Consider the following 22,486-nt stretch of genomic DNA (forward strand, 5'->3'; position numbering starts at 1 on the left):
CAATCTAAAACCTCACAGCTGAAAACCATGGGGCAAGTCTCATAGCGATCTAAAACCTCACAGCTGGAGACCATGGGGCAAGTCTCATAGCAATCTAAAACCTCACAGCTGGAGACCATGGGGCAAGTCTCATAGCGATCTAAAACCTCACAGCTGGAGACCATGGGGCAAGTCTCATAGCGATCTAAAACCTCACAGCTAGGGACCATGAGGCAAGTCTCATAGCGATCTAAAACCTCACAGCTAGGGACCACGAGGCAAGTCTCATAGCGATCTAAAACCTCACAGCTGGAGACCATGGGGCCAGTCTCATAGCAATCTAAAACCTCACAGCTGGAGAACATGGGGCAAGTCTCATAGAAATTTAAAACCTCACAGCTGGGGACCATGGGGCAAGTCTCATAGCAAACTAAACCTCACAGCTGGGGACCATGGGGCAAGTCGCCAAGCAATCTAAAACCTCACAGCTGGAGACCATGGGGCAAGTCTCATAGCAAACTAAACCTCACAGCTGGAGACCATGGGGCAAATCGCCAAGCAATCTAAAGCCTCACAGCTGGAGAACATGGGGCAAGTCTCATAGCAAACTAAACCTCAAGGTGAATGCGCCATGTGAGTTGCCGCTTGTTATTTTTAATAAAGCATTTTCCAATATACTGTACTTAGTTCGTGCCCTCCACTGTTTGAGGAGCTGGCAGGGATATTTTTGGACCTATGGGCTTTCTAGTATAATCCTACACCCCCAGGATAGCAAATACAGTATACATCTATCATTATTTGTAGCTCAGCTGTATCCCTACCGGCGCCATGCCTTGAGGCAAACCCCTACAGCTGGGGACCATGGGGCAAGTCTCATAGCAATCTAAAACCTCACAGCTAGGGACCATGGGGCAAGTCTCATAGCAATCTAAAACCTCACAGCTGGGGACCATGAGGCAAGTCTCAAAGCAATCTAAAACCTCACAGCTGGAGACCATGGGGCAAGTCTCATAGCAATCTAAACCCTCACAACTGGGGACCATGAGGCAAGTCTCATAGCAATCTAAAACCTCACAGCTGGGGACCATGAGGCAAGTCTCATAGCAGTCAAAAATCTCACAGCTGGGGACCATGAGGCAAGTTTCATAGCCATCTAAAACCTCACAGCTAGGGACCATGGGGCAAGTCTCATAGCAATCTAAAACCTCACAGCTGGAGAACATGGGGCAAGTCTCATAGCAATCTAAACCTCACAGCTGGGGACCATGGGGCAAGTCGCCAAGCAATCTAAAACCTCACAACTGTGGGCCGTGAGAGAAATCTCTTTAACAGGAAATGTTCTACCTGGTAGTTAGGGGTGCTGAATAGTCTAAGGCTCAACAGTTTAAGGTTATGGGGCAAGTTTTTTAGGCATCTGATTATTTTGCTCAATGCACAGTGATTGGTACCCGGCGCAGTTCTCCAGCACACAGTCTTAAGGTCACTACTCACATTTTCCAGGATAGCTTCTTCCGGACACAACCCACTGAGTGAAATGGCGCCTCTCAGGACCAGATCCCTGGTGCTACGGTTCTGCAGCTAGTTCTAAGCAAAGCCCCTTTGTCCTGTGACTTCTAGGGCCTCCTAAAGCAGCTGTATGGTCCATGGGTTGCTTGGCAGCTGCAGCCCTGCACCTTTGGAACCCTCCTGGGGACAATGAACCCTACTCTTCAGTGTCTCAGACTCTTTATCTCCATCCAAGCCCTTACTTGACGCTCCTCTGAAGGGATTGGCTGGAACCCTAAAAATATTCAGGCTAGTTGATTTGAATCTCCCGCCCTAAGCTCTGGGAGCTTCTTTTGGAGGCAGGGGAAAACAATCAATCTCCCAGCCGGTGAGACCCTGAACAGGCCAGAACAAACAATTACTGCTCCCTCGATTGCAGAAGGAGCCAAAAGCAAAATTTACCTAACATCCTACGCTAGGGAGGTGCTACATTAACATCATAACTACCAGAGCTTGTTAATCATCTAGCTGATGATGGTGAGGGATGGTGTGACCTTCCTGTGTGGAATCCCGGGAATACAGAGGACGGGGACATCTCTCTGGTGGGTTCCCATTACTGGATCCATCTGTAGGAAACACACACACTGACTGAATACATTGTTTCTATGTGTTTATCAGATGATGGGGGATCTAGGTGGACCCTAAATGCATAGTTGGATGATTGGTTCTAAAGTTAGGATGTATCCGGTCTATAAACCAGAGGCTCTGGATGGACAGATGGATAAATGGTTCTAAAGTTAGGATGTATCCAGTCTTTAAACAAGAGGCTCTGGATGGACAGTTGGATAAATGGTTCTATATTTAGGATGTATCCGTTCTATAAACCAGAGGCTCTGGATGGACAGTTGGATAAATGGTTCTATATTTGGGATGTATCCAGTCTATAAACCAGAGGCTCTGGATAAACAGTTGGATAAATGGTTCTATATTTAGGATGTATCTGGTTTATAAACCAGAGGCTCTGGATGGACAGTTGGATAAATGGTTCTATATTTAGGATGTATCCGGTCTATAAACCAGAGGCTTGGGATGGACATTTGAATAAATGGTTCTATATTTAGGATGTATCTGATCTATAAACCAGAGGATCTGGATGGACAGTTGGATAAATGGTTCTATATTTTAGATGTATTTGGTCTATAAACCAGAGGCTCTGGATGGACAGTTAGATTATTGGTTCTATATTTAGGACGGATATGACGGGCGGTTACTGGGTGTAAATAGAAAATAATATCTTATTACCTCCTCTACTGCCAGTTTCAGCAACGTCTCCTTTCTACTTCCACTAGAGTCACCTTTGACCTGGAAATTCATATTTATACCTGACATCACTTCCTGTCTGCACCTGACGTCACTTCCTGTCTTTGCGTTCCACGTTAAGTATTTGCGGTCGCCACCTTGTGGCGGATTTCATTTCTGCAGCGTAGGCAGTGCTTCCATCCTCGGATTACAGTTCTGTTTAATGCGCTCTTATTTTTAACCAACAAAATGATAACCACATTGGCTGGAAATGTTTTAAAATTTACCAAAATTTTACATTTTAGAAAACTTTGATCTAAGGAAATGATGTGTTTGTTAAATTAATAGAACGTTGTGGTTCTTTTCAGGAAATTTACACAGAAAATTTATCAAAATCCTGGCTGTAATATTATTATTATACGGGATTTATATATAGCGCCAACAGTTTGCGCAGCGCTTTTCAATATAAAGGAAGACAATACACCAACAGTACAATTCAAAACAAGAGGGTTAGAAGAAGGGCCCTGCTCCTGTGAACTTACAATCTAAGAGGGAGGGGCTGGTGGAACAAAAGGTAGTAACTGTGAGGGATGAACTGATGAGGGATGTATAAGATTTGGTTGTTAGCTGAAGGCAGGATAGGCCTCCCTGAATAGATGAGTCTTCAGGGATCGCCTAAAAGTGGACAGAGTTGTTAGGTGTGGGTGGGATAGGCGTCTCTGAAGAGGAGGTTAGGTGTGGTACGGATAGGCTTCTCTGAAGAGGAGGTTAGGTGTGGTTGGGATAGGCTTCTCTGAAGAGGAGGTTTGGTGTAGTTGGGATAGGCTTCTCTGAAGAGGAGGTTAGGTGTGGTTGGCATCGGCTTCTCTGAAGAGGAGGTTAGGTGTGGTTGGGATAGGCTTCTCTGAAGAGGAGGTTAGGTGTGGTTGGGATAGGCTTCTCTGAAGAGGAGGTTAGGTGTGTTGGGATAGGCTTCTCTGAAGAGGAGGTTAGGTGTGGTTGGGATAGGCTTCTCTGAAGAGGAGGGTTTTCAGGGATCGTCTAAAAGCTAATAGAGGAGGAGATAATCGGACAGATTGGGGTAGTGAGTTGCAGAAGATGGGAGAGGCTCTGGAGACGACCTGGAGATGAGCATCGGAGGAGGAGACAAGGGAGTTAGAGAGTAGAAGGTCTTGGGAGAAGCGGAGTGGACGGTTTGGGTGATATTTGGAGATAAGCACTTTCCACATGTAATCCTGTTAAATGCTGTTGAAAGCTTTGGCAATGTAAAGGGCACCCAATACATTTACATTTTCTAGTGTGAGATGTGGAAGTAGAGTCACAGAATATTTTCCGCTGGGAGTCCACCTAACCCAGGAGCCTTGTTTTCAGATAAAAACTCTAAGAGGTTTCTTTTTTTCTGATATCCATTTAGGGGGCATGAGAGTATTTAACAAGGAGTGGGCTTTTATAATGCTATTGTGAGTTTTGGAAGCATCAAAATGTTGACCATTTTGCCAGACTATCTTTAATAGAGAATGGAGTTGTCACCTGATTAGTGGATATATTCCCTATATTAGCCATTTCTAACCAGGGTTCCTGGGCTTCTTCCAGAAAATTCTAGAGGTTCTATAACCAGTGGTTAATTGACCTCTCATTTGTTGTTGTCACCATTGTTTCGGAGCCAACAATACTTTGCAAAACCAGCAAGGGTTGCATTCTTTCTACTAACCGCCAATGTAAGGGGGATTTTTTCCCTTGAACCCAATGAACTGATTTTAGTTAGGGTTCCCCAAGATTGAAAATGTTTTCAGGGGTTCCTAGAGTAGTCACCTTGATAGTGGATATATGCCCTATAATAGCCATTCTCAGCCAGGGTTCTGTGGATCCCCAGGGCTTTTCCAGAGGTTGCCAAAGGTCCTTGGCCTGTAGTTAATTGAACTCGTATTTGTGGGAGTTTCTTTTTTTTTTTGGTGTTGCCACCATAATTCCAGGGCCAACAATACTTGGCAAAACCAGAAAGGGTTGCATTCTTTTTACGAACCACCAATGTAAGGAACATTGACCCCTGATGAACTGTGTAGCAGGTAGGCTTTGGGCCTGATATGGGTCTGCCAGAATTGCCTTTAACACAAACAGCCCCTTTGAGCTGATTCCCCAAGTGTGATATCTGAGGCAACGAACAGTCCGGCATCTTTGGTTTTTTTTGTTAATTTTGTATAGGGATTGGAGAAGGGAATGAGTGGGATACTCCTCTGGCTCAACTAGGTACAACTTGGGACACTCTGTGAAAAATGCCTGCAAGTTTGATGCTGGAAGAATGCCGGTCAACATCCGTTGGCGCTTGGAAAACTGACTCGATGTCTGTGAACTTGAATCCGACTTCTGACACTTCCTCTCAGCTCAAAAGTCCTTTAAAGTGCTCCCTGTAGTCTTCACTGACTGAGGTAGCCTTCTGTACGGTTATTGCTGCTGCAACACTCAACTCTGTGTACCTTGCACTGCACACTCTGCACTGTATACACTGTACTTCAGGGCCCAACCACTGGCACCCCCTCTTACTCTTCAGGGTCAAACTCTGGTACCCCCTTTACTTTTTACTCCGCACGGGCTAGCTAGCTCCTGGATCCCTCTAACCTTCTCTGGAGTGGTCCCCTCTGCTAGGCAGACCCCCAGGGACAGTTCACAGTACTCACTACTCAGAATGCTTTCCTGGAACTCGACCCCCACATCTCCACTGGTCCTCAGCACACTGGATTCTTCCTGCCGCTCAGCTCAGCCCTGTATCCCATCAGGCAAGCCACCGGGATACCCGATTCTTCCTGACAGGAGGAGAGGCAGCCGCACCCTCCTTCCTGGGACTCTGCTTCCCACCAAAGACAATCTGTCATGTGCTCCCCACAGACTTATACCCTCTCCCTGAATGCTGTGCGGCAGAATCTGCCCTTCCAGGATGGACACAAGCCCTGGTGTGCTATTGGTCAGGTTTCCTCCACTGCCCAAGGAGAGCCCTCATTGGGATACAGTGGGGGGACTCCCCAACACAACAGGCACCCCTGGGAACACATGCCAGCCTAGCTGAAAATAGGGCCTTGCTGATAAGCAGACAGCTACATTTTACCTAGCACCTACCTTGGAGGGTGCTACAACTGGTTTTAGTAAGGGCTTCCCAAGATCTGAAATTATTTTAGGGGTTCCTAGTCACCTGGATAGTGTATATATGCCCTATATTAGCCATTCTCAACCGGGGTTCTGTGAATTCCCTAGGATTCTTACGGAGGTTGCTAGAGGTTCCTTGACCTGTGGTTGATTGACCTCTCATTCGGTGGTGCCTCCATAGTTCTAGGGCCAACAGCTCTTGACAAAACCAGCAAGGGTTGCATTATTACTACTAACCACTAATGTAAATTGCTTTTTTTTTCCCCTTGACCCCTGATGAATTGGTTTTAGTCAAGGTTCCCCAAGATCTGAAAATTATTTTAGGGATTCCTCAGTTTGAGAAAGGCTGCTCTATATTATTAGAGACATTCTGTTATTGGAACCCAGTGGCCTATTTACATCTGAGGTCTGCCTAGACTCATTGCTGGGTTGTCTTCAACCCTAATTCCTGCATTCCAAGTTCCTGAAAACCTTCTAACCTTGTTACTGACCCAGCTGCGCCTGACACTTCTCTACAGATTGGCCTTGCCTGCTACAGTATGTCTGCTGCTCATCTGTATTATTGACCCCATCCTGGATTTGTGATCACTTTTCTGCCTCCTGACTTGGTTTCTCACTGCCAGCATGTTTCCATCACCTGCCTGTCTCCGACCTTGAACCTAATTGTGATTCTGTAGCTGTCTGCCTGGTTGCTGCCAAACACAACTTGTGACTTGACTCCGTACTGCCATTAGGTGGATCCCTGTGTCTCAAAACTCAAGTTCACTCCAACTTCCTGGCATCTGTGCCCTTCTGTTGCCCTAGCAGTCCCTGTCTTCACTACCAGGAGAGAGAAAGGAAGGAATCCCCGCCGCCGCACATTCAAGCAAGTGTGTGATGGTGAGAATGACAACCTCAGCCTGGGCTTCCCTCAGGCCATGCCCGCTCCACTACCAGGAGTGCTTAGATGGGAATTGTGCAAGAGGCCACCCTTGTCATCTCAAGCTCCACAGTCAGGAATGTGACAGCCATCATTTAGTTAGTGTTCCAGAAACACGGCTTGACTCCTCACAAGACTGGGCTGTTTGTATTCATGCTGATCCTCTTGTTCAGAGGGACATAGAAAAGATGGAGGGGGGTTTCTCTATGTTAGCTGTGATGTGAAAGTGAGGAAGAAAGATGATCTTGGGGTTGGAGATGTGGTTGGTGTTCCAGAAACATGGCTTGACTCCTCACAAGACTGGGCTGCTTGTAATTATGCTGATCCTCTTGTTCAGAGGGACACAGACAAGATGGAGGGGGGTTTCTCTATGTTGAATGTGATGTGAAAGTGAGGAAAAAAGATGATCTTGTGGTTGTAGGTGGTGATGGTGTGAAGGAGGAATAACAGGTGGAATGATAGGTGGGTCAATGAACTGATGGACTTACAGTCTCACAATGCTCTTCCTACCCTAGCTTGTGATCCTGGGCTCCGGTAAGAGCAGAAATGCCTGGGAACCATGGGAGGAAGGAGGGGTCGGCCCTGCACTGCTGGCTCTTTGAATGTGATCGGCAGCTATGGAGCTTCCACATCACTTTCAAGCCGGGAGCCGGCTAAACAAAACCTGCTACTGCAGCCATCAGCTTGTGATTAAAGGTGCATGCTTTGGATGTACGTAGTATGTCCAAAGAGCTGAACTGGATAATGTCCAGACAGACTAGATCTAAGGAGGTGTGTCAGTGCACAAAGCGGCATTTGAAACACAACAGAAGATGGAGGGGAGTTTTTCTATGTGATTTAATTGGTGTTCAAGAAACACGGCTTGACTCCTCACAGGACTGGGCTGTTTGTATTCATGGTGATCCTCTTGTTTAGAGGGACACGGGACATAGAAAAGATGGAGGGGGGTTCTCTATGTTAGATGTGAAAGTGAGGAAGAAAGATGATCTTGTGATTGATGTTCCAGAAACACGGCTTGACTCCTCACAAGACTGGGCTGTTTGTATTCATGCTGGTCCTCTTGTTTAGAGGGACACGGACAGAGAATAGATGGAGGGGGGTTGAGAGATGATCTTGTGGTTGGAGGTGGTGATGGTGCGGAGGAGGAATTACGGGTGGAATGATAGATGGGTTTATGAACTGATGGACTTATCATTGGAGTCTACTACAGACATCCTGAGATTTATGAGAAGGGGGAGAGTCGGCTCCTTCAAAAATAACAAAACAAAAACACTCAGACAAAGAAATACAATAAAAAATTTAATAACAATCTGAAGGCACCCTTTTATCATTTACAAGGAATTATCAAGAAGGGTGCAGGTAGCTGAGCTACAACATAATCATACATGTATATATGCTGTGGGAGTGTAGGATTATACTAAAAAGTCCATAGGTCCAAAAATATCTGTGGCAGCGCCCCAATGGGACTGAAGGGATCTATGCAATACACAGTATAAAGGAAACCACAGAGGGCACCATCTAAGTGCAGAATATAGGAGAAGACTTTATTAAAAATGACAAGTGGCAACTCACAAGGTGCATAAGGATAAGAGCAGGTCATCCACCCAATGCAGTTAGCTGTTGAGCCTCAGTGTGTCTTCAGAAGCCAGGAAGCAGATTCTGTTGTCAAAAGTTGCATAGGACACCAGAAACGAAACCGCAAATCCTGGAGCTACCCAGGACTGGAAGTGACATCACACCTGGGAGGGTCACAACGTGGCTACATGTTTCAGAGCATAACTGCTTGAAAAAGGAGCAGTTATGCTCTGAGACATGTAGTCACGCTCCCCATGTTGGGGCCCCCCTCAGGCGTGATGACACTTCCAGCCTTGTGTAGTCCATGAGCTCCAAGGTGCCTTCAGGGTTGCCAGTTTCGTGCCAGGTGTCCTACACAGCTCTTGACAGCGGCATGTGCATCCTGACACACTGAGGCTCAACAGCAAACTGCACTGGGTGGATGACACTCTCTTATCCGTATGCACCTTGTGAGTTGCCACTTTTTCCTTTATACTGCACTTAGTTGACACCCTCTGTTTTTTTTTTTTATATACACTGCTCAAAAAAATTAAAGGAACGCTTTGAAAACACATCAGATCTCAATGGGGAAAAATATCATGCTTAGTCTCGACACCGATATGAACTGGGTAATGTGTTAGGATCTATACTGGTATGGACTGGGTAAGGTGTTAGGATCTATACTGGTATGGACTGGGTAATGTGTTAGGATCTATACTGGTATGGACTGGGTAATGTGTTAGGATCTATACTGGTATGGACTGGGTAATGTGTTAGGGTCTATACTGGTATGGACTGGGTAATGTGTTAGGATCTATACTGGTATGGACTGGGTAATGTGTTAGGATCTATACTGTTATAGACTGGGTAATGTGTTAGGATCTATACTGGTATGGACTGGGTAATGTGTTAGGGTCTATACTGGTATGGACTGGGTAATGTGTTAGGATCTATACTGGTATGGACTGGGTAATGTGTTAGGATCTATACTGGTATGGACTGGGTAATGTGTTAGGATCTATACTGTTATAGACTGGGTAATGTGTTAGGATCTATACTGGTATAGACTGGTTAATGTGTTAGGATCTATACTGGTATGAACTGGGTAATGCGTTAGGATCTATACTGGTATGGACTGGGTAATGTGTTAGGATCTATACTGTTATAGACTGGGTAATGTTTTAGGATCTATACTGGTATGGACTGGGTAATGTGTTAGGGTCTATACTGGTATGGACTGGGTAATGTGTTAGGATCTATACTGGTATGGACTGGGTAATGTGTTAGGATTTATACTGGTATAGACTGGGTAATGCGTTTGGATCTATACTGGTATGGACTGGGTGATGCGTTAGGATCTATACTGGTATGGACTGGGTAATGTGTTAGGATCTATACTGGTATGGACTGGGTAATGTGTTAGGAAGGAAAGGATGCCACATAGTTTGATGGAAATGAAAATTATCACCCTACAGAGGGCTGAATTCAAAGACACCCCGAAAATCAAAGTGAAAAAATGATGCAGCAGGCGAGTCCATTTTGGTGAAATGTCATTGCAGGACCTCAGAATGGTCCTCAGTAGTGTGTATGGCCCCCACGTGCTTGTATGCATGTCTGACAACGTTGGGACATGCTCCTAATGAGACGATGGATGGTGTCCTGGGGTATTTCCTCCCAGATCTGGACCAGGGCATCACTGAGCTCCTGAACAGACTGAGGTGCAACCTGGCGCAATCGGATGGACTGAAACAGAATGTCCCAGAGATGTTCTATTGGATTTAGGTCAGGTGAGTGTGGGGGCCATTCAATGGTATCAATTCCTTCATCCTCCAGGAACTGGCTGCATACTCTCGCCACATAAGGCCGGGCATTGTGGTGCACCAGGAGGAACCCAGGACCCACTGCACAAGCATAGAGTCTGACAATGGGTCCAAGGATTTCATCCCAGTACCTAATGGCAGTCAGGGTGCCATTGTCTAGCCTGTAGAGGTCTGTGCGTCCCTCCATGGAGACGCCTCCCCAGACCATCACTGACCACCACCCAACCGGTCATGCTGAACGATGTTACAGGCAGCATAATGTTCTCCACGGCTTCTCCAGACCCTTTCACGTCTGTCACATGTGCTCAGGGTGAACCTGCTCTCATCTGTGAAAAGCACAGGGTGCCAGTGGTGGAGCTGCCAATTCTGGTGTTCAATGGCAAATGCCAATCAAGCTCCATGGTGCCAGGCAGTGAGCACAGCGCCCACTAGAGGACGTCGGGCCCTCAGGTCTCCCTCATGAAGTCTGTTTCTGATTGTTTGGTCAGAGACATTCACACCAGTGTCCTGCTGGAGGTCATTTTGTAGGGCTCTGGCAGTGCTCATCCTGTTCCTCCTTGCACAAAGGAGCAGATACCGGTCCTGCTGATGGGTTAAGGACCTTCTACGGCCCTGTCCAGCTCTCCTAGAGTAACTGCCTGTCTCCTGGAATCTCCTTCATGCTCCTGAGACTGTGCTGGGAGACACAGCAAACCTTCTGGCAATGGGAGGTATTGATGAGCCATCCTGGAGGAGTTGGACTGCCTGTGCAACCTCTATAGGGTCCAGGTATAGCCTCATGCTACCAGTAGTGACACTGACCCCAGCCAAATGCAAAACTAGTGACAAACACTCAGAAAAGATGAGTAGGAAAAAATGTCAGTGGCCTCCACCTGTAAAACCATTCCTGTTTTGGGGGGTCGTCTCATTGTTGCCCATCTAGTGCAACTGTTGTTGATTTCATTAACACCAAAGCAGGTGAAACTGATTAACAACCCCCTCTGCTACTTAACTGACCAGATCAATATCCCAGAAGTTTAACAGACTTGATGCTATATTAAAAAGTGTTCATTTCATTTTTTGAGCAGTGTATATTGAAGAGATCCTTTCAGTATCATTGAGGAGCTGCCGCGGATATTTTTGGACCTATTGCTTCTATTTTTAACTCTTTTCCCATCCACTGCACTTAGTTGTCGTCCTCTGCGGTTTCATTTTACCCTTTTATCAATCGACTTACAAAAAAAATTAAATGTATATTTTTATTTTGCTCTTGGTGCCTTTGCTGGCTCATAGCATATTTGCTGTACTAGTCACTGCTGTCGTTTGTAGTCTGATCTTCCCCTCTCTCCATCCACAAGCAACATCTAGCTGGTCCTAAAAAGCAGTTGGAAGATGGACTAGACTGCAACAGAGGCTAAACCAGCCATGACGCCATGGCGCCATGATGTCATGACGCCACGGCGCCATCACGGCGCCATCACGTCATGACGCCACGGCGCCATCACGTCACGGCGCCATCACGTCACGACGCCACGGCACTATCACGTCACGACCCCAAGGCGCCATCACATCATGACGTGCCCCACTCTCTCCTAGAGGAGTAAGCCAGACAGAACTTTGTGAACTCTGATGTGTTTAGTGATCGTCCTAATCAGGTTTTTCCTCACAGTAAGAAGATTAGAGGAGACCATTTGGGCACTAACGCACCTTACCGCTTCTGTGGCTCTTCTGATGTCTGAGAACATAAGACTTAAAGGGAAAGCATTTGCCGCAGTCGGGGCAGGAATACGGCTTCTCCCCCAAGTGGGTTCGGTAATGTCTGTCTAGTAGCAATTTCTGTGAAAAGCTTTGCTCGCACTCAGAGCAAGAAAACGGCTTTTCGCTTGAATGATCCTTCTGGTGTTTGGTGAGATGGCATTTCTGTGCAAAGCTTTTCCCGCACTCAGGACATGAATACGGCTTCTCCCCCGTGTGAGTTCTTTGGTGCCTATCAAGGTGCGATTTGCTGACGAAACATTTGCCGCACTCAGAGCAGGGGAATGGCTTCTCCCCCGTGTGCATGCTGAGATGTCTGTAAAGATGGGCCTTCTGCGAAAAACCTTTTCTGCACTCAGAACAGGAATATGGCTTCTCTCCTGTGTGAGTTTTCTTATGACTTTTAAGCTGATATAGCTCTGTAAACCGTTTCCCGCACTCGGGGCAGGAAAACGGCTTCTCCCCCGTGTGAATTTTCTGATGAGTGTAGAGGTGGGCCTTCTCTTTAAAACATTTCCCGCACTCAGAGCAGGAAAAGCGCCTCACCTCCGAGTGAGATCTAAGATGAACTACTAGATCATATCTCATTCCATAACATTTTCCGCACTCAGGGCAGGAAAACGGCTTCTCCCCCGAGTGACATCTTTGATGCCTGACCAGTTTTGATTTTTGTGCAAAACATTTCCCGCACTCAGGGCAGGAAAACGGCTTTTCCCCCGTGTGAGATCTCTGATGCGTGCCAAGTTCTGATTTCGTTACAAAACATTTCCCGCACTCAGGACAGGAAAACGGCTTCTCCCCCGTGTGGGATCTCTGATGTCTGCCAAGTTTCGATGATTGCGAGTATGATTTCCCGCACTGAGAGCAGGAAAACGGCTTCTCCCCCGTGTGAGATCTTTGATGTCTGACAACTAGCGATCTCGTGGTAAAACGTTTCCCGCAGTCGGGGCAGGCGTGTGGCTTCTCTGCCGTCTGAGAACTCTGATGGGCGTACAGACTTGGCTCAAAGATAAAACTTTCCGCACATTCAGGATCAGAAAATGTCGTCTCCTCCTGAAATTCATCGTTGACCCTCACAGTACGAAACTCCTCAGAGTCAGAAGGATCCCATTTACAATCTGGAAATAAAGTGAGACGATTATTTGAGAGATTCTTGATGGAAAAAATATGAGAAATGTTATCGCTAGATCAGTTCACCTAAACCAGGATTTAATTTGGATCAGGTAGATTCAGGTGAACAGATGTTCTCAGGAGGGTCCAGGATGGACTCTTCCCCTCCTACATCAACTGGTAAAAGGGTGTTTCCTGGTTGGCTAGAATTGGTGCCAAGAGCATAAGTCCTACCTCCACTCCTGTCCTGATGAGGCCGAACTCTCCATCATATTGTGCTCCACTCTATGCCAGAGGCCTCCACACAACATTTCCGGCCCTCAACCTTTATATCCCAAGGAAGGAATGTCCATACAAGAATAGGGTTGGCGCACTTTACTGGTCATTTTCAGGAAATGGTTTCACAGTCAAATCGCATCAACATACACTGTATTGTCAAAAGTATTGGGACGCCTGCCTTCAAACGCACATGAACTTTAATGGCATCCCAGTCTAAAGCCTCGTACACACGAGTCGAAATTCGGCCGGGAATTTTCGTCCGACGACTGATCTGCCGATTTTCGGCTTGTTAGTATGATGCTTCCGACAACCGACTCTGACTTTTCGGCCGAAAAAATCCTGGTGTGCAGGCTATATAATTTTTGTTGACCATCAAAACACGTCAGATTTTCATCTCATTAGTACAGATTTCGATGGGGAAAAATCTTATGAGCAAGACTAGGCATGCTCAGAGATGAAAAAACACATAGAAAGCAATCCACCACATGACATCACTTCTGAAGTAGAATTCTGTCGTGCGGGAAAATTCGTGTGCAGTCTACAGCACATTCCAACCAACAGACACCACTCTGGACAAAAGACAGACAACCGGTCGGCGGAAATAAGTTGCATGTGTACGAGGCTTTAGTCCGTAGGGTTCAATATTGAGTTGGCCCACCCTTTGCAGCTATAACAGCTTCAACTCCTCTGGGAAGGCTGTCGACAAGGTTTAGGAGTGTGTCTATAGGAATGCTTGACCATTCTTCCAGAAGCACATTTGTGAGGACAGGCACTGGTTTTGGATGAGAAGACCTGGTTCGCAGTCTCCACTCTAATTAATTCCAAAGGTGTTCTATCGGGTTGAGGTCAGGACTCTGGGGAGGCCAGTCAAGTTCCTTCGCCCCAAACTCGCTCATGTCTTTATGGACCTTGCTTTGTGCTCTGGTGTGCAGTCATGTTGGAATAGGAAGGGGCCATCCCCAAACTGTTCCCACAAATTTGGGAGCATGAAGTTGTCCAAAACGTCTTGGTATGCTGACGCCTTAAGAGTTCCCTTCTCTGGAACTAAGGGGCCAAACTGATCCCACCAAGTTGGGAGCATGAAGTTGTCCAAAACGTCTTGGTATTCTGACGCCTTAAGAGTTCCCTTCACTGGAACCAAGGGGCCAAACTGATCCCACAAAGTTCGGAGCATGAAATTGTCCAAAATGTCTTGGTTTTCTGACCCCTTAAGAGTTCCCTTCACTGGAACTAAGGGGCCAAGCCCAACCCCTGAAAAACAACCCAACACCATAATCCCCCCTCCACAAAATTATTTGAATCTGTGCACACAGCAAAGTCCATAAAGACATGGATGAGCGAGTTTGGGGTGGAGGAACTTGACTGGCCTGCACAGAGTCCTGACCTCAACCTGATAGAACACCTTTGGGATGAATTAGAGCAGAGACTGCGAGCCACGCCAACTCTTCCAACATCAGTGCCTGATCTCAAAAATGCGCTTCTGGAAGAATGGTCAAACATTCCCATAGACACACTCCTAAACCTTGTGGACAGCCATCCCAGAATAGATGTTGCTGTTATAGCTGCAAAGGGTTGGCCAACTCAATATTGAACCCTACGGACTAAGACTGGGATACCATTAAATTCCATGGGTGTGTAAAGGCAGGCGTCCCAATACTTTTGACAATATAGTGTACATTCCAGAGTCACTTGCCATTACATAGTCAATCACATTTAGTGGAAAGTCCTCAGTAGCCAAATGTGAAAACTGGGCTTTCTGAAGGCACCTCCTCCATTAGGTACACCTCTCCTGGGACCCTCTAGGGCAGGGATCCTCAAACTACGGCCCTCACGCGGTTGCGGAACTACACATCCCATGAAGCATTGTAAAACTCTGACATTCACACACATGACTAGGCATAATGGGAATTATAGTTCCTGAACAGCTGGAGGGCCATAGTTTGAAGACCCCTGCTCTAGGGGAATAGCCCCACTCAGGGAACTCTTGGCCCTTTGCAATCTTTCCCAGCCCCTAACTCCATAAGGATCAGAAAGTCTACAGTTGTCTCTCTAGGATGCAGGTCTACCCTTCCCCGGGCCTCCTGCCTTGCACAGGTCCTTCACGTGATGGTTACATCTGTGCTGGCGTGGGCTACGTAGACCCCCTTCCTTTAGGTGCACTAGGGCTCCTACCTTGTGACCATACACCATGAAAATTTCCAGTGCTGCTCCAGCTCTCCATCACAGGTTCCGAGGACCCTCACTGAGAAGGGTGGGGGGGGCTGGAAAAGAGCCTGCCCTGGCTCTAAATACACTCACAAAGTAAACAGGGATCCAAACCACCGCACACCAGAGAAAGCCCAGGTATCAGATGAGAAGTGGTTTCAGCCCAGCTCCATCCAGGCCACGTCTCCGACGCATTTTGCCCCCACCCACAGGGCTCAGTCATGGAGGCCCTTCGTGACTAAGCCCCGTCAGATGGGGACGAAACAGGTCGGGGGGATCGTGGCTTGGATGGAGCGACTTCTCATCTGATACCTGGGCTTTTTCCGGTGTGCGGTGGCTTGGATCCCTGTTTGCCTTGTGACTGTAACAAATCTAATACAGCCTGCTGAACCCCAGAATCTACATAAATAATGTCTAAATGTGAGGGTTGATAAGGAAGTCGGAGGTAGATAGAAGAGGAAAGAGACTGACGGGAGAGCTGCTGAATGCTGCACCTGTCAGCATTCGGATTCACACATGAAAAACCTCCATGACTGGTTGGGCCCTATGGGGCCACCATGTTTGAACTCTGTTCTGCTGAAGCTTTCTAGCTAAAGTAAGCTTCTTTCTTGTTTGTTACTGGGACTATATTGACCTGAAAATAAACATTTGGGGCACATTTTGTGGATGAAGACTTTTGTTGTGCTACTGTTAAGATGTTCGAGTTTAATGAGGGGGCTATGTTGCTCCAAAAAGGCAGTGATCCTGCTAAACCAAGGTTTCTCAACCAGGGTTCCATGGAATGCTAGGATACCTCCAGAACCCTTGGGTTCCTCCAGGGGTTGATAAGGGTTCTTTGAGCAATGAGTAAGTTCTGCCTCTCAGATAAGTTCCCACTGACACCATTGATATTTTAGCTACAAGTGTAAGGAGCATTCTTCCTCACCCAGGGTTCCATACAATCCATGGGTTCCTCCAGAGGTTGCTAGGAGGTCTATGAGGAATGAGGAATTCCTGCCTCTCATATAAGTTCCCACTGACACGACTGATCTTTTCAGCCATCTGTAAGGGGGTAATTCTTCCCAATGACCACAAGTGTAAGAAACATCCTTCCCCAGCTAGTGTTCCATGGAAACCTAGGGTTCCTCCAGAGATCGCTAAGGGTTCCTCGAGACCATAAAGTCATTTCAAGGGTTCCTCTGTGTTGAATAGGCTGAGAAAGGCTAAGAGAAGACCTACTGTGCAGGACAGGGGGGTGACTAATCTCGACCTCAAAGCACTCAACTCCTGTCCTATGCTGGACCAATCAGTGAGCATGTAGGCGGTGCCCACAAGCATGACTGAATCACCCACCTACATAGACCAAAACCATGAAAACAGTACTGCTCGAATGCCCCCCAAACCTGTAACAGTCAGATCAGCGCATGGATAGACCGGTGCTAGACCGAGAGAATCGGTTTGCAGACTTCAACAAAATGGCGGCCGTCTGCACCCAGACAGATCTAAGACTAAGCCCCAAAAAGAGCAAAATGCCTTGGAGGAGTTCTCTACAGGTGGAGAACAAGAGCTGAAGCCATCTTTTCTCCATTTCATTTACATTTATGCAACAGGGAGCCGGTGACTGTGTGCAGACAGCCGCCATTTTGTTGAGTCATCAGGGCCTGCCTAAAACAGGGCTGTTTAAAGCCTAACTCCCAGGCTGCACATAGTCCACAGCCCTCTAAGTATTCATCTCCACCTTTACACCTGCATGTATGGTGTTCCTAAGATGAGGTGCACCCTGACTATACCACTGGTCATGCCTATCAGCTAGGCTTCGCAGGCTGGGGACACTCTCTACATCAGGCCTATGACTTGCACGTGGTTTCAGGACAGCCTCTCGCTTTTTCCATCCACCAGCATCCTCTAACCCGACCAGGTTTGCATGCAGTTGGGTACAATCCCGAACTGTTCGAATTTGAATTTGATTTAAAAACTGTTCAACTTTGAATGTGATTTGAAAACAATTCGAAATTTTGATTCAGTATTTCAGATTCATTTAAATTCTTACTAATGTAATTCGGAAATTCGGATACATGCGAATAACGAAAAATTTGTCCGAATTTTAATTTGGAACTAAATCAACCGCACATGTCTAGCGATCACAGAGCGCACCGGATGCAGGCACAGGGGGAATGGTTCTAGGAGCGGTCCATAGACGCCATCCCAGAACTGGACAACCACTGTAGCCATCTTTGGTCTGAAAGTGGCTAAAGGGGAAACAGAGTGACCCCTTCCTACAAACAAAGCAGAGATAACAGAAGAATATATTATGGCTCACCTGTGCTGATCTCACCAGCCTCCTCCGTATATTGCTGATCATCCCTCACATACGTCTCTTCTTCTTCATCCTCGACTTTCATGTTCATCAGATCTCCACCCTAAACCAACAGAATGGCAGAAAATAACATCTGTAACATAGAAGTATTTATGATGTGAGATCATATAGAAAATATCATCTTGTAGAGTCCACACATCATCTCCACATGTCAGAGTGTTCAATCACTTTATGTTCCCGACCCTCAACTCCACCCACCTGATGATGGTGAGGGATGGTGTGACCTTCCTGTGTGGAATCCCGGGAATGCCGAGAACGAAGACGTCTCTTAGTTGGCTTCTTCTTAACATCCTTATTGAGATCAGTGTGTCCTTCGGAAGATTCAATCCCCCCATACTCATCATCATCCTCTTTAAACTCTTCTTTGATAATTATATTAAAATCCTCGAAGTTTCCATTCTAAATATAAAATAAAACATTTATTGTAACAAACAGGCTTGTGTATAAATCATAACTACCAATGATTGTTCCTCATCTACCTGATCCTGATCCTCCTGCGTGCAGTCTCGGGAATATAGAGGATGGGGACATCTCTCTGGTGGGTTCCCATTACTGGATCCATCTGTAGGAAACACACACACTGACTGAATACATTGTTTCTATGTGTTTATCAGATGATGGGGGATCTAGGTGGACCCTCCGTACTGCTCTCTCCTTTGCAATAAAGTCTCCTCTTACCCGGTGATGTGAGGGGTGGCTGATTCTCCATCATGATGTCCTTGTAGAATTTTCTTGGCGTTTCCAGGCAGTGAGGTGGATGTACTGAGATGACTTCACAGGAAAACTCTGTATGGAAAAACACCAACAGCAACGTAATAGGACGTTCCCAAAATCTTTTTTCATCTCTCCTCTCAGGGATTTTTGAACCGCATAGTATTGCCATCTACCGGAGGATTGGACACTATAAATAAGACAAACTGTAGGCCAGCCATAGGGGCCATAACCCCTCCTACATCTACTATGTTCAGTTTTTAAGAAGCAGTACCAAGAGCAAAGGTCGATAAGCTTTCACAGAAAATGGCGGACCACGGTCTGGAACTGGACTGAGTGACAGTCCTGTCCAGACCACGGCCGTGCCACTGCCACAGCTGGGTGTCCTCTCCTTGGCTTTCTGCCCGGCCACCGATGTCATCCTCACAGTGGGTGGGGGAGGGAGGAGCTGCAGATCGAGACAGAGAGTGGGAGTCTTTTCATATTAACAAGCCGGGCAATCACCCACTTGTTAAAATGATAACTTGGACAGCTCCCGCCCCTCAGTCCCAATCTGCAGCTCCTCCCGCCTCCGTCCACTGTGAGGAGGACATTGATAGCCAGGCTGAAGGACCCCCCAGGATGATTAGTGCCTTTGCCCTGCCAAAGGTACAGTAGGACTGTGCAGGGGAGGCTTGCATTAAAAGGAGCACTGTGTTGTGTTAACAGGGGGTGTAAAGGGACACTGTGTGGTGTAAAGGGGTGCTGTGTGGTATAATGGGGCACTGTGTGGTGTAATGGGGGTGTAAAGGGGCACTGCATGGTTCAATGGGGGTGAAAGGGGGGCTGTGTGGTGTAGAGGGGAGCTGCATGGTGTAAAGGTGCACTGTGTGGTGTAAAGGGGGGCTGCGTGGTTTAAAGGGGGGCTGCATGGTTTAAAGGGGGGCTGCATGGTTTAAAGGGGGGCAGTGTTGTGAAGGGTAACTGAGGACACTGTGGGACTGCTTTAAAGAGGGGACTGTAAGGTAAAGTGGACTACTATGTTAAAAGTACGCTGAAGATGATGATGTGCAGGGGGACCCTAATATGCTAATGAGATTCGGACCTCTGCTTGAAGGAAATTTTGCTGACTGGACCTCAAAACCCCTTTTTTAGACTATAGGTCTCAACATTGGCCCGAGGCATCCACCTAGAAGTAGTGGAACAAGAAGGCAGAACACCCTTCCTGGGATGCCCTAATTATAACAAAGATAGTCACTCTTCCTGACTAAAGCTGTGGCTATAAGACAGACTCGGACAGCTTGGACAACCGCCAGGCCATGGACAGCAATCATCTTGTCAGGGCCTGGATCGCCCGTAGGCGGCACTGTGGTTACGAGGGAGGAGGGCTGTAATTCCAGTGTCCACCAGCAGGTGTCTCTCAGCCCAGTAATCAGTTTCCACCTGATACTGGCTGCTGGGAGGTTATTTAGGTCCTCCCTTACTAAGTACCTCTTGCTCCTGTGTTATGTCAGGCATCAGCAGCAGAGATGGCAAGATATGCATGGCTACACTTAGGAAACTGTATTTGCTTTAGGTGGATTTACAATGAAACAAACTCCAACAGAACACCAGCACACAGCAAACATAAAGATATAGATGAACCAAAAACCCCAGTGACAAAATACCTGACTAATAACAGAAGCCTAACAACTAGTTATATGCAATATATACAAAAGAGGGAACACCAAGAGCAGGGTAAAACTGGAGGTGCAGGGAGAAGATGGGAAGAGGGAAACAAAACTGGGATAAAGAACAAGATTGGAGCAAGTACAGGGCGACTGGGTACAGGGCAGGAAAAAGAGCAGGATCTAGGCAAACAGAAACCGGCAGCAGCAAAACACTGGAGCGAGAAGCACTTAAGAAGGGAGGACCTAAATACCCTCCCAGGAGCCAGCATCAGATGGAAACGGATCACTGGGATCTGCTGGCTGACATCTGCTGGTGGACACTGTAATTACAACCCTCCGCCCAGGGAATCCAGGTCCTGACACTCCTACCAGTGAACAGGTGCTGGGCACAAGGATGGAAAGACAACATCCACATTGAGAAGGACAGACCACTTTTGACAAGAAGGAAGGCCTTGGTCTTAGAATGAACTTAACCTTCTAAAGAATCAAAAAAAGGGTTCCATGCAAAACAAGGCTGTGAGTTTTGATACTCCTATGGGCGAGGTTATGGCCCAAAGAAGGTCGCTTTTATGGCTCAAAAAGGAAGGGATGTTTTCCTAATAAGCTCAAAATGGACGAACAGGAAAACATTAAAATGCTATGGAGGCAGACGGGATTTGACAGGATGAGCTACAGTTGTGTTCAAAATTATTCAACCCCCACTGAAATTGATTGTTTTGGCCAGTTTGACATTGATTTTGATCATTCAGTCATCCTGCTTACAATTAAATCAAAGAGGCCGGTGTAGGTCAGACAAATATAACATAACATTTATAATGAAATAACCACAAATGTCTTTTCTGTGCTCACATCATTATCAGTTTTATTCAACCCCCAAGTGACATTCAATCTTAGTACTTAGTACAACATCCTTTTACAGTTATAACAGCTTTTAAACGTGAAGCATAGCTTGACACAAGTGTCTTGTAGCGATCTACGGGTATCTTCGCCCATTCGTCATGGGCAAAAGCCTCCAGTTCAGTCACATTCTTAGGCTTGTGCACTGCAACTGCTTTCTTTAAGTCCCACCAGAGGTTCTCAATCGGATTTAAGTCTGGTGACTGTGATGGCCACTCCAAAATGTTCCAGCCTTTAATCTGCAACCATGCTCTAGTGGACTTGGAGGTATGCTTGGGATCATTGTCCTGTTGAAAGGTCCAACGTCTTCCAAGCCTCAGGTTTGTGACGGACTGCATCACATTGTCATCCAATATCTCCTGGTACTGAAGAGAATTCATGGTACCTTGCACACGCTGAAGCTTCCCTGTACCTGCAGAAGCAAAACAGCCCCAAAGCATTATTGACCCCCCGCCATGCTTCACAGTAGGCAAGGTGTTCTTTTCTTCATAGGCCTCCTCCAAACATAGCGTTGATCCATGGGCCCAAACAGTTCTAATTTTGTTTCATCAGTCCCCAGAACACTATCCCAAAACTTCTGTGATTTGTCCACATGACTTTTGGCATACTGCAATCGAATCTTCTTATTCTTTGGAGACAGCAAGGGGGTGCGCCTGGGAGTTCTGGCATGGAGGCCTTCATTACGCAGTGTGCGCCGCATTGTCTGAACAGAAACTTCAGTACCCACATCTGACAAATCTTTTCTCAGTTCCTCAGCAGTCACACGGGGACTTTTCTCCACTCTACGCTTCAGGTAGCGCACAGCAGTCAAAGTCAACATCTTCTTTCTGCCACGACCAGGTAGCGTTTCAACAGTGCCCTTTGCCTTGAATTTGCGAATGATGCTTCCTATGGTGTCTCTTGTTATGTTTAACATCTTTGCAATCTTCTTATAGCCATTGCCCTTCCTGTGAAGAGTAATCACCTCTTCTCTTGTCTTCCTGGACCATTCTCTTGACTTTACCATGTTTGTAACCACACCAGTAAATGTCTAGAAGGAGCGGAGTATCACAGTAATTTTAAAGCTGCCTAATTGGTGCTTATTAGGCTTTATTGCTGCTCCCTGACATCCACAGGTGTTTTCATTACCTGATTGAAAACACTTCAATGAACCTCTGTTCTTCAGAGTGGTAGTCTTTAAGGGGTTGAATAATTGTGTCAATGAAGAATTCACAAAAGAAACATTTACTACTGTATTACAAAACCAATTGATGTCATTTTAGTTGCATATGGTTCTTTAAGAAGTCCTTGTAGGATTTCATTCTGAATACAATTACAAATGTACACTAAATTCCCTAAAATTTTGAACACA

The 22,486-nt window shown here is 46.5% G+C and overlaps 2 protein-coding genes across 2 annotated transcripts in view; both read right to left on the reverse strand.

Annotated features, from left to right (window-relative positions):
• LOC309564442 (uncharacterized protein) overlaps positions 1–22,486 on the reverse strand; it is a gene marked incomplete at its 3' end in the record, with an annotated part of 317,628 nt that overhangs the window by 218,585 nt on the left and 76,557 nt on the right.
• Positions 1–22,486, reverse strand: part of LOC309563922 (uncharacterized protein) — a gene marked incomplete at both ends in the record, with an annotated part of 51,860 nt that overhangs the window by 28,764 nt on the left and 610 nt on the right. The window contains 2 exon segments of the mRNA XM_082268554.1: positions 11,881–13,046; positions 18,142–18,277. Of these exon segments, the coding sequence (XP_082124680.1) occupies positions 11,881–13,046; positions 18,142–18,277 (1,302 nt within the window).

This window comes from Pelophylax lessonae (genome assembly GCF_965119305.1).
Source record: "Pelophylax lessonae genome assembly, chromosome: 9".
NCBI lineage: Eukaryota > Metazoa > Chordata > Amphibia > Anura > Ranidae > Pelophylax > Pelophylax lessonae.